The 14,913-nt window shown below is 39.3% G+C and overlaps 2 protein-coding genes across 2 annotated transcripts in view; one reads left to right on the top strand and one right to left on the bottom strand.

Annotated features, from left to right (window-relative positions):
* Positions 1–14,913, bottom strand: part of LOC123456275 (zinc finger protein 585A-like) — a 649,667-nt gene that overhangs the window by 141,480 nt on the left and 493,274 nt on the right.
* Positions 3,289–14,913, top strand: part of LOC123456294 (vomeronasal type-2 receptor 116-like) — a 38,154-nt gene continuing 26,529 nt past the window's right edge. Inside the window, exon 1 of the mRNA XM_045139093.1 lies at positions 3,289–3,491. Within this exon, the coding sequence (XP_044995028.1) occupies positions 3,289–3,491 (203 nt within the window). The remainder of the gene's footprint in view (positions 3,492–14,913) is intronic.

Below are 14,913 nucleotides of genomic sequence, written 5' to 3'. Positions count from 1 at the left end.
GAGGCTGGCCAGCAGGCAAGCCATGGGAGCACAGCAGCAGGGGATCTGGCAGCCTCTTAATCACAGCAGTGTTGGCACCTGCAGGCATGTGAACTGAGCACAGTGTGGCTGGCCAACGCGCATAATCAGAGCACACAGGCGGAGGTCCCCGCATGTCAGCACAGCGGGCTGGCGGGCATGCGATTGGAGCCCAGCCGCACGGCGTGGGGCATGGGGCGCGGGGTGAGGGGCGTGGCGGCTGTATGTGTGGGGGTAGACTACACACCCGAGGGGGGATGCGTGCTTCCCTGTTTTTCCCCACTCTGTGCCCTCCCACTGGAAAGAAGACCCTGATAACCCTTAATATCTTGCCTTTCTTTCCCTGGTATCTTCTGCGCAGTTAGGCGGTAGCCATCTTGGCCGGAAGTGGCTCACGCCTTTAATCCCAGCACATGGGAGGCAGAGGTAGAAAGATCACCAAGAGTTCGAGACCACCCTGAGACTACATAGTGAATTCCAGGTCAGCCTGAGCCAGAGTGAGACCCTACCTCGAAACCCCCCCCCCAAAAAAAAAGATGGGTTAGGGGAATGCAAACCAGTCTTGATGAAAGTTAAGTATTCATTCTTTGTCCTCCCAGTTCTATAAGATTTTAGAATGAGTAGGCCAGGTTTAATTTCTGAAGTGCTAAGTGTTTTGCACAAAGAAAAAAAAAATGCCCATTCTGCCTGGCACTCAGTCCATTTTGAGAGGGGATAAGTCCTATTGAGGGAAAATGACTGAAAATTTACCACTTAGCAGTCCTTCAGATGAGCAATGGGAAACTGGTTGCCAGGGTCCAAACTTAGATATTGTTTTCTGTAGTGCTATCTGTTTTGACACAAACTTCCTTTTTTTTAAAAAAAAATTATTTCTTTATTTGAGAGAGAGAGGGGCCAATAGACAGAATGGGTGCTTCAGAGCTTCCATCCACTGCAAGCGAACTCCAGATGCACGTGCCCCCTTGTGCATCTGGCTTATGTGGGTTCTGAGGAGTTGAACCTGGGTCCTTAGGCGTCACAGGAAAACGCCTTAACCACTAAGCTATTTCCTCATCCCCACAAACTTCCTTTTTAAATGTCCCTAATTTACCAAAATTAACAAAGAAGGAAGAAAAAAACTTTAAAATTAAGGTAGAATTCAAGAGGTAATGACATCCTAAGAGAAGTGGGTGTCTGGGTAGTGGTGACTTGTTAATGTAAATCTTATAGCGTCTGGCATTCTTTTCAGCTTAGGATGGCAAGATTTGTTTACAAGCATTTGTTTAAAAGTAATAAATTGCTATCTTAAAGTTACTTTTTCACTCGAGGAAGTGGCCATACAGATAAGGATTATTACGTGTGTCATTTTAAAGTGTTGAAGGTTAGCAACTATTGATAACTTCTCCACTGAGGAAAAAAAATTGACCCACCCAAACCTACATTAGAAGATCATTGACAATGTATAAACTAATTGATATTTATGTAAATATCAGTTTACCATGCTTTAATTTTGCACATTCCTATTACAAGAAACCAGGTGATTCTGTTACAAAAGTCTTGTGGGTTTCTCTTTGGAAGGATTCACTGCACCTGTTTATATTTACCTTATCAAATTTAGAATATATATTTGTAATTGTATGTGCTCATTCTTAGGGACTAGTTTTCAGATGTGTACATATTTCAAAAACTGCAACATTTGGAAGTGTGCTACAAAATGTGCTTAGCTCACATGGCTATACCCACACTGTTAAATGATGCCTGAACAGTAATCATTAAACCATTTTGATTACCAAAATACCTAAAAAGACAGATACACTTGCTCTCATATAAAACACAAATCAATTTATGTTACATGAAACACAAGGGGGAATATTTGGGGTAAGGAATGGATAACGTGAGAATAGAGTGAGGGATAAACATAGGTGATGGAATAGCAATATGCTGAAATTATAATATCACGCACACTTATATTTCATATAAATTCGTAGAGTTGCATATGAACTAAAAGTAAAATAAGGAAATAACTATGGTAAATACTAATGACAACATGCTCAATATTGTGCACAAAACTTTTGCTTTCCATCCTTAAGGATGAATTTCCTCCCTCTTTCATGATTGATTCTCCATATTTTCTCTCAGAATCTTGTCTCTTAGAATCCTCCTCCTCTTAGACTCCTCCAGGAGCATTCCTCCCAGATTTAGAACCAGTGAGTAATGATGTTTAAATATTGATCATATGCAAAATAAGGAAATAAATTAGGACATTTGAGCCTTATTTCAAGTTCCAACATCTATCTCAAGTCACATAAACTTACTTACCCTAAATTTGTGCAACTTTCTATGCACTCCATATTAATAGAAACAGGCTCCTCATTCCCTACTCATTTATTTACTGTCCACCTGGCAACACATAATGTGAAAGCAACAACTAAAAAATAATTTCTCACCCAGGTAGTGGAAGTGCATAGTTCAGATAAGAATAAATGGTGGCGAAAACTAATGTTAAAGATGAGGAACTGGGTCATCATGGGGTACTGGTCTGTGGGAACTGAGGAATATGGATGGAGGTCATGTTTTAGAACAAAAGCATAAAGCTTCATGTCTGTATTGATACTGAGAGGCCAACTTGAATTTCTGGACTGTCATGATTATTTCCTTTATTGTATACTCAGACAATGGGAAAAGCAGAGTTGAGGGATATTACAGGCATGAAACTGCTATGGAGAAATGCATGGACCACACAGTAAATGCTATGATGCTGATGGAAATGAAGTATGTGAGGATCCTCTCCAATGCTTGAACAATAGTGGAAATAATGCTGCACATTTTGCATGAGCTATGATGGGCAAGACAATTTTCTGAACTTCTCATCTCATGTCTGTTTTTAGATGTGCTAAAGAAATCACTTACATGATTTCAGGTTCTTTTCATCCAAATGGCTTGTTGACATTAGTCTGGGACCAAATGTGTTCAGGAGCTTTTCCCAGTGGCATCCATCCCTGGATATGCATGAAACCACAGCACCTGAAACAAGAGATGATCTTCAAAACATGTTTTTCAATGTGTATTTTTTGACCTTGATGTAGAGCTCAGATGCAGAGCCCCAGGGCTGTGTTCTGTCCACCTCAAGGGAGGGTGACACAAGCTGGGAAGAAAGAAATGAGGGATATAAATATCCCCTCTAGTCAGCAGTAGTGTTGAGGATAGATACACACACAAGCATGCATATATGACTTGTGTATGTACTGGATGTTGAACATTGCATCTGAGCTCAGATGAGAGCTTTGAGACATGGGGAAGCTGCTTCCTTTTATGTTTGTCTTATTTCTTGTGATGCTTTCTATCCTCTTCTGCAGTTTGACAGAAACAAACTGCTTTTGGAGAATAAAGGAAAGCACAGAAAATGCAGGAGATATGTGGAAGGATTGTAGTTTTGAAATTGTGATATCACCAGAGCCTAGGAGAGAAAAACACTTAAAGAAAAAGCTTTCCCGGTAAGTGTCAACTTTCTTTCTTAATTTTCTCTTTCAAAGTCGTGAATAAAGAGTAAGGAGTATATATATGGGTAACACTATCACTTGGTGTATCTCTTGGTCTTTTCTTCCCAGACATACCACTTAATGAATGAGCCAAAATTTATTTGCCTTTTACTGAGCAGTATATTCCCACAGTCAAGTGTATCTAATTTTTTTATACTCCAATGTACAAATCTAGAATTTGGAAAACAGTGATTTCTACCTTGCTTCATATTAGATCCTCCTTCTCCTGACAATAAACTTCACTGGTGTATGTTCAATATGTTATTTAATTTATTTATTTGAGGGGAAAGATGGAGAGAGAGAAAGAGAGAGTGAGAGAGAGAATGGGCATGCTAAGGACTTCAGCTGCTGCAAAGAAACTCCAGATGTGTGTTCCCACTTGTACATCTGGCTTACTTGGGTGCTTTGGCTTTGTAGGCAAGCGCCTTAACTGCTAAGCCATTTCCCCAGCCTACGTTTTTCAATATTAAATTGGCTTAGACAAAGTGTCCCTTCCAGTGTCTCTCATCTTTCATCCATAAGCATGTAATTCCTAAAGTCTGCCAAAGGGACCAATTTTGGGGGGTCTGCCTAGCCAGGAGCAGTCTTTTCACTTACTCATCTCTAAAATTATGTATGTATGATATTACATAGTGCTTACTAATTAAATGTTATAATTTCTGTGAGTAGAGAATTATTCTTTCACTCATTTTATGAGACAATACTTTAATGTCACCAGACTTAATGCCTCATGCATTAAGTCTGGTGACATTAAATCCTAGCATTTGGGAGATAGATAGATTTGGGAGATAGCATATCCTAGCATTTGGGAGATAGATGTCAGAAGATCAACTTGAGTTCAAACCCTGGTTGAGGTTTAGAGAGTTCCATGTTAGCCTGGTCTATTGTGAGACAATGCTTCAAGTAATTATCTAAATAAAAAATCAATAAATTCAAAATTTGTTTCAAGAAAAGGTGGATATGTCTGGAAATACTAAGTGGTTAAAGCTACTGGATTTCAAAGCCTTCTGGCACAGGTAAAAGTCCCCAGCATCCAGGTAAATCCAGTTGCAAGAGGAGACACAATTATCTTGATTTGGTTGTGATGACAGAGTACCTGTCATGCTATAAATGTGTTCAAAGAAATAAACAGATAAGAAAACACATAAATAGTTAATTTAAAGGATTTTTTGAACACTTTAATGCAGGTACTGTTGATATATCCATTTACTCAGTCTTATAAGATGCATTTTAAGGCATGGTCTTGCTTTAGATCAGGCTGGCCTGAAGTTCATTATTGTCTCATTGTGGTCTTGAACTCATCGCAAATCCTATTAGGTCTGCCCCCAGGAGCTGTGACTAAAACCATGTTCCACCATGCCCAGTTTATGAGTTGTTTTTTTTTTAGTGCACCTTCATGTATGAAGTAAACCATGACTTCTACTTTAATTTTTTTTTTTTTTTTTTTGGTTTTTCGTGTTAGGGTCTCACTCTAGCCCAGGCAGACCTGGAATTCTCTATGGAGTCTCAGGGTAGCCTCAAACTCATGGCAATCCTCCTACCTCTGCCTCCCGAGTGCTGGGATTAAAGACATGCACCACCACGCCCGTCTTATGCCTTGTACTTTTCTGTCTGGATCACTTATTTAGCATAGGAAGAACTATGGGTTTCTTTCAAATGATGAGATTTTATCCTTCTTAATGACTGAAGAATAGATTTTGTGCATACAGCCAGGCATGTTGGTGCATGCCTTTAATCCCAGCACTCAGGAGGCAGAGGTAGGAGGATTGCCATGATTTTGAGACCACCCTTTGACTCCATAGAGAATTCCGGGTCAGCCTGGGCTAGAATAAGGCGCTACCTCAAAAAACAAAACAAAACAAAAAGGTGAATACAGTTCTTATTTTCTTTATCCATTCTTTAGTTAGATGTTACCGTATGTTTTATAACCTGACATTGTGACCAATAAATTGATGAAAATTATACAACAAGCATTTCTTATATCTCCTAACAATACTTCCTTTAATTTTATACCCATGATTGATATAGCTGCATCTTGTGAGAGAAAAACAATGCAGTTAACAATAAGGATGGGGAATTCCATTCCCACCAAACGTAATAGGGGTTCATTTTCTTACACACACCGATCAAATGCATTGAACAATACTTCTGCTAAGGTTTCTCATTAATTTTATACCTATTTCCTGGGTTATGCACTTGTTTCTTATATGATTATTATTGTTATTATTAACAAGATGTTTCATATGGATACATCATGTCTTGGTATCCTCTTTTCCCTTGTCCCAGCCCCCATTACGTTGGGGGTGGTCCTCAGTGAGGTTGCAGGTAGTCCCTATGAGGTTGTGCATTATGCACTGTATGAGCAGCAGTCAGTTATTTTGGGGTGTAGGGCATGCATCTGGGGATGATGTTTCAACCTGTGGCTATTACAATCTTTCTGCCCCTTCTTCCTCGAAATTCCCTGAGCCATTGAGGGTGAATTTTAAGTCTACTTCAGTGATGAGCTCTTAGGCATCCCTGGATCTCTGCTTTGGTAGGTATTGAGTATCCTCTGGGTCTGTCTCTTACACCCTGACAGTGATTATCAGGAACAGTATGGAAGCAGCACTCTTCCTCATCTTCCCAATTCCTCTTTATATTCAGTTGCAGCTTGGCTGAAGCACAAGGTGTGGTTTATATCCTTTGGTCTCACTGTCTTCTGAAAAATTAGAATGGATTCTCCAATGGAGAGTGAATCAACATAGATTAAATGGGATAAGCATTATTAATTTAGGGAGAATTTATGTAACCCTTCTTTTAGTCAAAAATAGTGAGGGCTTAACAATGGAGAACATAATCTTTGTCTCCATAGGATTCTGATCTGGTTCCCAATTCAAGATATAGGTTCCTTTACCCTGATGGGATCTCTTAGCCAATCATAATGCTATTGCTTACCCTCCGAGGCTGTGTGCCACTATTGCACTAGTGTGTACTTCGTATCAGGCTCTTTGCTTCTGGGTAGCTTAGACCTCTGCTTGCTCAGACTGTTGTTGACCATTTTCCCCCATAGCTCATGTAATGCTTTTCAGCACTAAACAGACTGTCTGGGAACTGTCATTCTTTCTTTCTTTAAAAAAAATTAATTATGTATACAGACATTTTTGTACCAGCCTTAGCCTCCTCCCTGTCCTGTCCATTTGTAGGGACTCTCCTTGTTGGGTAGTGGGGTCATGCATTGTGGGTTTTGCCATCAGTTATGGGTAAGAGGCAGTGTCTCTGTGTATAACATCACAAACGTGGCGGTAGCAATCTTTCCACCCCCTCTTCCACAAATATCCCTCAACCATATTGGGTTCATTTTAGGTCTACTTCAGTGATGAGGTCTTGGGAGCCTCTGTGTCTCTGAATATGTGGTTTGGTAGGAGTTCAGAGTTCTCTATGTCTATCTTCTTCCCCCTTGTGCTGGTACCAGGTTCACCAAGAAAGCAACACTCTTGCTCATTTCCCCAAGTACTCTTGGTTTCAGCTGGATCCCTGCTGAAGTGCAAAGGGATGATTCTTTCCTCGGGATATGAGTCCATCTGAAAAAGAGAATTGAATTCTCCAATGGAGAGTGAATTGAGCACCAGATAAATGGGATAACCATTATTATTTTAGAGAGAACTTAATAGGTGTAGGCCTTCTTGTAGCCCATAATTGGTGGGAGCTAGATAGTGGAGAGTGGGCTCAATTTTTGGATATGGTTCTGACTTGTTTCCCATCTCCAGCTATGAGTTCCATTCCACATAGTGGATCTTTTAGCCAAATCAAGAGCAGTTGGTTTCCCACCATGGCTGTGTGCCACTATTACACTTGTGTGAGCATCACATCAGGTTGTTTGTTACGGGTAGCTTAGGCCATGAGTTGCTTGTGCAGATGTTGGTCAGTTTCCCTCAATCACTCATGTAACACCTTCTGGCACTACAGAAGGTAACTATCTGGGGAGTGACTCTCTTCCAGATTCCAGATAGGTCACTCCATTTTCCATACGAACAGCATATGGTGTCTTCAACAGTAGGGTCTTGCCACTAACCTTTAATGGGTCATCAAGTTCTCTGACAAAAATCTGCCTACTTTTGGGAAACCTTGTAGGTCTCTCTGACCACAGCTCATTGTGGATGTTAACCACATGCTGGTATTGGGAGTTGCTGGCCAGCACCAAGTAAAAGAAGGAAGAAAAAGATAGGTAATAAAAAGGAGATAAAGATAAGAGAGAGAGAGAGAGAAGCATAAGAAGTTTATGGTTAGTCTTCATCTTCCCCTCTCCAGGGCCCTCTGATTCAGGTGTTCTCCCTAGGACCTGATGAAGGTTCACCCATTTATTCTGTCTTTTAGGATGTAGAATTCGTGGTACCATTGCCATTTGGGACCAGTTTTATGTTATCCAGCCCACCCTTATCCTCCCCTTCCTCCCTACTCTCCCTGTTGTCCGGTCCTCGAGATGCTAATTAGGTATGTCAGCATCTTGGGCTAATTCAGGTTAGGAGCCACAGATGAGTGAGATCATGCAACATTTATCTTTCTGTGATTATGTGAGTTCACTGAGAATGACCTGTTCCAGTCTCAACTATTTTTCTTCAAATCTCATGGGCTATTTTTACTTATTACTGTGTAGCATTCCATCATGTAAATATACCACATATTCATTATCCATTCATGTAATTATGGACATCTGGGTTGATTCAAGCTCCTAGCTATTATGAATTAGGATCTACAGACATGGTTGACCAAATCTGTCTGAGCTGAGGCATGGAGCTTTTAGGGTAAATGCCCAGTAAGGGAATAACTATAACTGGTAACTCTACAGTCAACCTTTTTAGGAGTCTCAATATTGTTTCCCTTAGAGGCTGTACCATCTTACATTCCCAGCAACAGTGGGTGAGGGTTCCTATTTCTCCACTACTTTGCTGGCATTTAGTTTCATTTGATTTTTCAATATATTTTATTTATTTATTTATTAGAGGGAGAGAGAGAGAATGGGCCCACCAGGGCCTCCAGCCACTGAAAAGGAACTCCAGATGTGCATGTGCCTTCTTGTGCATCTGGCTTACGTGGGTCCTGGAGAATTGAACTGGGATCCTTTGGCTTTGCAGGCAAATGCCTTAACCACTAAGCCATCTCTCCAGCCCTCATTTGATTTTGTAATGTTTGCTATCCTTACAGGGGTACGATTTCCACCTCATAGTGGCTTTAATTTGCATTTCTCTAATGGTTAGAGAAGAGGGACATTTTCTTAAGTGTGTGTTTGCCATTTGTATTTCTTCCTCTGAGAACTTCTGTCCAATTCATTGCCCCATTTTTTGAGTGGGTTGTTTGACCTTTTACTGTTTAGGTTTTTGAGTTCTTTGTAGATTCTAGAAATTAGGCTTCTGTCGGTTGTAGAACCAGCAAAATTTTCTCCCATTCTGGGGGTAATCTATTGACTCTGTTTATATAATGTTTGTCTGTGAAGAAATTTTTCAGCTTCATGACAGCCTAATGTTTGAGTGGTTGTTTAAGTTTCGAAGCTACTGGGGTTTCAAGAAGTCTTTTCCCATTCCTATGTCATAGAAAGTTCCTCATATTTTTTATCCAGTAATATACAAGTTTCTTGTCTTAAGATGAGGTCTTTGATCCACTAAGACTTGACTTCGGTGCATGGAAAGATGTGTGGAATGAGTTTCCTTTTCCAGTTTTCCAGCATCATTGGTTGAAGATGCTATCTTTTTTCCAGCCTACATTGTTAGGGCCTTTGTCAAATATCAAGTATCTGTAGTTGCTTGACCCAAAAGTCCAGGTTCTTGAATCTCTTCCATTGGTCTATAATCCTGTTTCTATGCCAGCACCATGCTATGTTTATTGCCATGGCTTTGTAATATAAGGATTAGATCACGTAAGTGATGCCTCCACAGGTGTTTCTTTTGCTGAGGATATGCTTAGATATTCTAGGCCTTCTGCCATTCCATATGAATTTTGAGATCATTTTTTTCTATCTCTGTGAAGAACAGTGTTGGGGATTTATTGTTATTGCATTAAATTTGTATGTTGCATTTGGTAAGATTGCCATTGACACAATGTTAATTCTGCTTATCCAGAATCATAGGGTGTCTTTCCATTTTCTCAAGTCCTTCTCAATTTCTTTTTTTGATTTTTTTTCCCATTGTATTCGTTTTTCTCATCCTTGGTTAATGTTATGCCGAGTTTTTATTTATTCATTTATTCTTTTGCTGCTATTGAAAATGGCACAATGTAGTTTATATCTTTCTCTGTATCTTTGTCTTTTGCATATAGAAATGCTACTGATTTTTGTGCATTGATTTTGTATCCTGTTACTTTGCTGAAGGTGTTAATCACCTTTAAGAGTTTTTTGTTTGTTTGTTTGTTTGAGGTAGGGTCTCACTCTAGCCCAGGCTGACCTGGAATTAATTATGTAGTGTCAGAGCTGCCTTGAACTCATGGTGATCCTTCTACCTCTGCCTCCTGAGTGCTGGGATTAAAGGCACGTGCCACCATGCCCAGCTACCTTTAAGAGTTTTGAGATGGAGGTTCTCAGGTCTCTTATGCATAGAATCATGTCATCTGTAAATATGGCTAATTTAATTTCTTCCCTTCCAATTTGTATCCTTTTTATTTCTTCCTCCTGTCTTATTTCTTGAGCCTGGACTTCCAGTACTATGTTGAAGAGCAGAGGTGAGACTGGACACCCCTGTCTTGCTGTCTTGTTCCTGATTTCAGTGGGAATTCGTTCAGTTTCTCTCCATTAAGTATTATTTGGGAATTAGGGGCTTTATATATAGCCTTTATTGTGTTATTATGGGTCTACACACGGGGGTGGGGGCAGAGCAAGTTGGAAGGCATTGGCGAGGTGTGGGGCATTGATCACCTGGCCTTCAGTTAGTGCAGAGGGAACCTGCAGCTGGGACTGTTGTTAGGGCAGCTGCTTGAGGGGTCAGAAGACTGGTGGGCTATCCAGGAGCATGGGAATCAGTGATTCCATTTTTTTTCTTTTTGGCTCCTCCGCACCCTCTCACTGGAGGTCTGTTAATGACTTCTCATCCCTAGAAGACCTGTGGAAGCCCCAACGTCATGTCTTTCCTCCAGGAGACATGGTGTGGTTAGGTGAATGACATCTTGATCAGAAGCCCTGGCTTTCTTGTGAGTTCCAGTCAGGTCTCTCCATGCCCTCTGTGAGCATCATATAGTGTCTTCAGCAACAGGGTCTTAGCTTTTGCCTAAGACAGGTAATCAAGTTCTTTTCCAGAAAGCTGTCTTGATTTTGGGACCTGGTAAGTCTCTCTGATCAACAGTTCAGTGTGAACAGCATCCAATCTATGGTACTGGGAGCTACAGGTCAGACAGAAAAAAAACAATTTTTCTTTTGAGGTTAGGCTTCATCCTCCCTCACCAGAGGGCTGACTTTCAGGTTCTTCCCCCTTACTCTATTGAGGATTATATCTTCTAGGCTATCACCAAGGATAAAGGATTCTATGACATCAACTCATTTTAGGTTTAATTTTGTGCTTGTTTTCCCCACTTACTTTCCTGTCTCCCAATCCCTTCCATCCATGTTGTCTGTGTCTTGAGTTGCCTATCAGGTATGAAAGCAACTTGAGCAGGTCCAGGTTAGGAAACACAGATAAGTGACACCATGCGATATTTGTCTTTCAGTAATTGTGTGAGTTTGCTGAATGTGATCTGTTCCAAGTCTGACCATATTTCTACAAGTTTCATTGTATCATTTTTTCTTACTGCTAAACAGAATTCAGTTGTGCAAATGTACCGCAACTTCATTATCCATTCATACAGTAATGGGTATTGAGGTTGATGCCAGTTCTTATCTATAATGAATTGAGCAGCTATAAGCATGTTTGAGCAAATGTCTCTGTATTGATTCATGGAGCATTTAGGATAAATTCCCAGTATGGGAATAACTGGGTCTATTGGTAGCTCTTTGTTTGTTCTTTTCAGGAATCTCCAAAATGATTTCTATCATAGTTGTACAAGTTTACATTCCCACCAACAGTGGATGAGGATTCTTCTTGGCCCACATCCTAGCCAACATTTGTCATTTTTAGATTTCTTTTATTGATTTTCTATTTTCTGAGCCATTATCATCCACATCAATGATACCGCAAAAGATTTTTCATTTTATGATCTGTATATTGTTCAAAGTTCTTATGTGTGCAACAATTTACTAAAGTAATCTGAGAATACAGAGTGAATACCTGGCCAGCCTTGGCCAAAGGGAGACTCTACCTCAAAAAACCAATGTATATATGTATGTATGTATGTATGTATGTATGTATGTATGTATGTATGTATATATCTATCTATCTATCTACCTATATATCTATATCTATCTATATCTATGTTCATATCTATGTCCATCTTTCTCTGATAATTCAGAGCTCTTTTAAGTATATGTTAAGTATATATTTAAGTATATATTTTAAGTATATATGTTTTTTAAGTATATGTTAAATATAAGATCTTTTAAGTATATGTTCTACCTTGGCATAATTTGAATGTTTTGATCCTGATATATTTCATATTTTACCTTTTTCAAATACTATAATGTAGCCATATATTTTTTCATGTATGTTAAAATTATTTTGGATTTTATCTTTGTGATGTCATTGCTTTTTCTTCATTCAGTAATTACAACATCTAAATTGCATAAACAACATCCACAGGCACTGTCTTCTCCGTAGTTAAGTTAGAATCTGTATTCCAGAGTATACTTTATTGTGCTAGGTAACTTTCCATATCAGCTATTAGCCACTGCCCATGAAATGAACATGAAAAAAAAGAAAGCATTTCTCCCTTATTTAAGGATATTTAACATCAGTACAGAAAAGAGTGATGCTCTGAGAAATGTATAAAAATCACATGACTGAGGTAATAGAATTTAACTGAAAACTCTTTTATTTCCTAAAGATGAAAACCAATATGGACACAGTGATTGTGCACACGCTGACAGAACACCACCAGGAAAGATGCTGAAAACAACTCAGCTTAATATCTCTGTGCATATATATTTATTCTCTTATTGTGTAGGTATAAGAGTGCATCATTTATTTTGATCAATAGACACAAAAGCAATCTTAATAACAAAACATTTGATCTGTAGCCAGAAGCAAAGTGCAACAAACTGATATTGGATGGGCCTTATGAAAAAGGTTCTCAATTTTGGGAAAATATTATTGGATATATGCAAGAAACTCTTTAATATTTGTCTTTCCGGGCTGGAGAGATGGCTTAGCGGTTAAGTGCTTGCCTGTGATGCCTAAGGACCCCGGTTCGAGGCTCAGTTCCCCAGGTCCCACGTTACCCAGATGCATAAGGGGGTCCATGCGTCTGGAGTTCTTTTGCAGTGGCTAGAAGCCCTGGTGCGCCCATTCTCTCTCTCTCCCTCTATCTGTCTTTCTCTCTGTGTCTGTCACTCTCAAATAAATAAATAAATAATGAACAAAAAATACTTGTCTTTCCATTTTCTCTAGCTTCTGCAAATTTTAGCATCTTAGTTTATGTGGGTATTGGGGAATCAAACCTGGATCCTTTGGCTTTGCAGACAAACACTTTAACTGCTAAGTCATCTCTCCAGCCCAAAGACACATTTTTTTGTTTGTTTTTCTTTTTGTTTTTCGAGGTAGGGTCTCACTCTAGCTCTGGCTGACCTGGAATTCACTATGTAGCCTCAGGGTGGCCTTGAACTCATGGTGATCCTCCTACCACTGCCTCCTGAGTGCTGGGATGAAAGGCATGCCCCACCATACCTGGCTACCTTTAAGAGTTTTGAGGTGGAGGTTCTCAGGTCTCTTATGTACAGAATCATGTCATCTGTGAATAGGGTTAACTTAATTTCTTCCTTTCCAGTTTGTATCCCTTTTATTTCTTTCTCCTGTCTTATTTCGTGAGCTAGGACTTCCAGTACTATGTTGAAAAGCAGAGGTGAGCCTGGACACCCCCATCTTGTTCCTGATTTATTTACTAACTTCTATATTTGACATTTTGATGCATATATAAAAAGTGCCTTGATATTATTCTCACCAATTACACAGTAACACACTTCTTCTTGCCCATTCATTTACACCTTATTCTCGTGGCTTTTAAAATTTTTTACAAATTTAGGTAAATTAGGGTCACTTGTATGATTGTGAATTAGGTCTATTTACCCTAAAAATCCTTAAGTTGTTGAAGTGCTGATTGAAAATACAAAATTAGTGAGTAATTTATAGGCATTATGCTAATCTCCCAATTAAATGTTGAATTGGGCACTTCAAAATTATTTGTTTTGAACATAATCTGTTATAATTTTAGATATTAACTGTTCATAAAAGGACAACATAAAATAAGTGATTATGAAGAAATATTTTATTCATAAAGTCAAAATACATCTACAGAAGAATTTGAATGGGTTAGAAAACATTTGTATATATATCTATGCATGTATGTATGTGTGTATCTATGTATGTATGTATCTATCTATTTACCTACCTACGTATCTACCTATCTGTCTATCTGTATATGAATAAGGAAGACTTAAAATGAGATAATTGTATAAAAATTTAAAATGTTACTTTTGCAGAGACAGACAAAGGTTTAAGGGACCATGAAAATTTCACATCTGAAATTCGATCAAGTCCCGAGTTTCCTTTGCTTACTTGGTAAACTAACAGTCCAGTAGTGATACAAATATGAGGAAAAATACAAATAAAATGAAGAGAACAATGTCAGAAGAATTACATTCATATTCACCACCAACACAACAGATTTGCATTGCTAAATAATGTTTGGGGGATGCATAAATCACCCATCTTCCAGTGTAACCCAATCCTCAAATCCCAAGTGTTATGCCCCTGCCCCTGCTACATATACTTGGATCCCACACATGGCCCTAACCGCAGCCTTACAGTCACGACACCACTCTCTCCTGCCTATGCCACCTGTTGCCAGGATCTTACATGGGGGTCCTGAAGAATCACAAATGCTAGTTGGGCTCAGTTATCCAGTCTCCATTTCTCACCCCCACCCACACTACCCATTCACATATTCCAATGGCAGCGATTTCCCCATCTCTATGTCCTTCTTTCTCCCTGTATCATCACCTTTAGGATGCCAAGTATGAGTACAGGTACCGAGAAAGTCTGTGTCCTTTCTAATGCCACTGCCACATGCTTCTGGGAGGCTACACTTTAAAGAATGCTCTGCCATTTGCCTCATAAAAACATTGCTAAAGATGGTTTGTGGCACTAGATGAGATATAGGTAGTGGCATTTCAGACAATGAATTCATCTTCATAAACACATACAATGAATAAAAAGAGGACATGAATAAATGGCAAAATGAAATCAAAGAGAACAAAAACTAACAGTACAAT

Source organism: Jaculus jaculus, chromosome 20 (genome assembly GCF_020740685.1).
Source record: "Jaculus jaculus isolate mJacJac1 chromosome 20, mJacJac1.mat.Y.cur, whole genome shotgun sequence".
Lineage (NCBI taxonomy): Eukaryota > Metazoa > Chordata > Mammalia > Rodentia > Dipodidae > Jaculus > Jaculus jaculus.
Note: the sequence above shows the minus strand (reverse complement) of the source record. Positions and strands in the feature narration are given on the sequence as shown.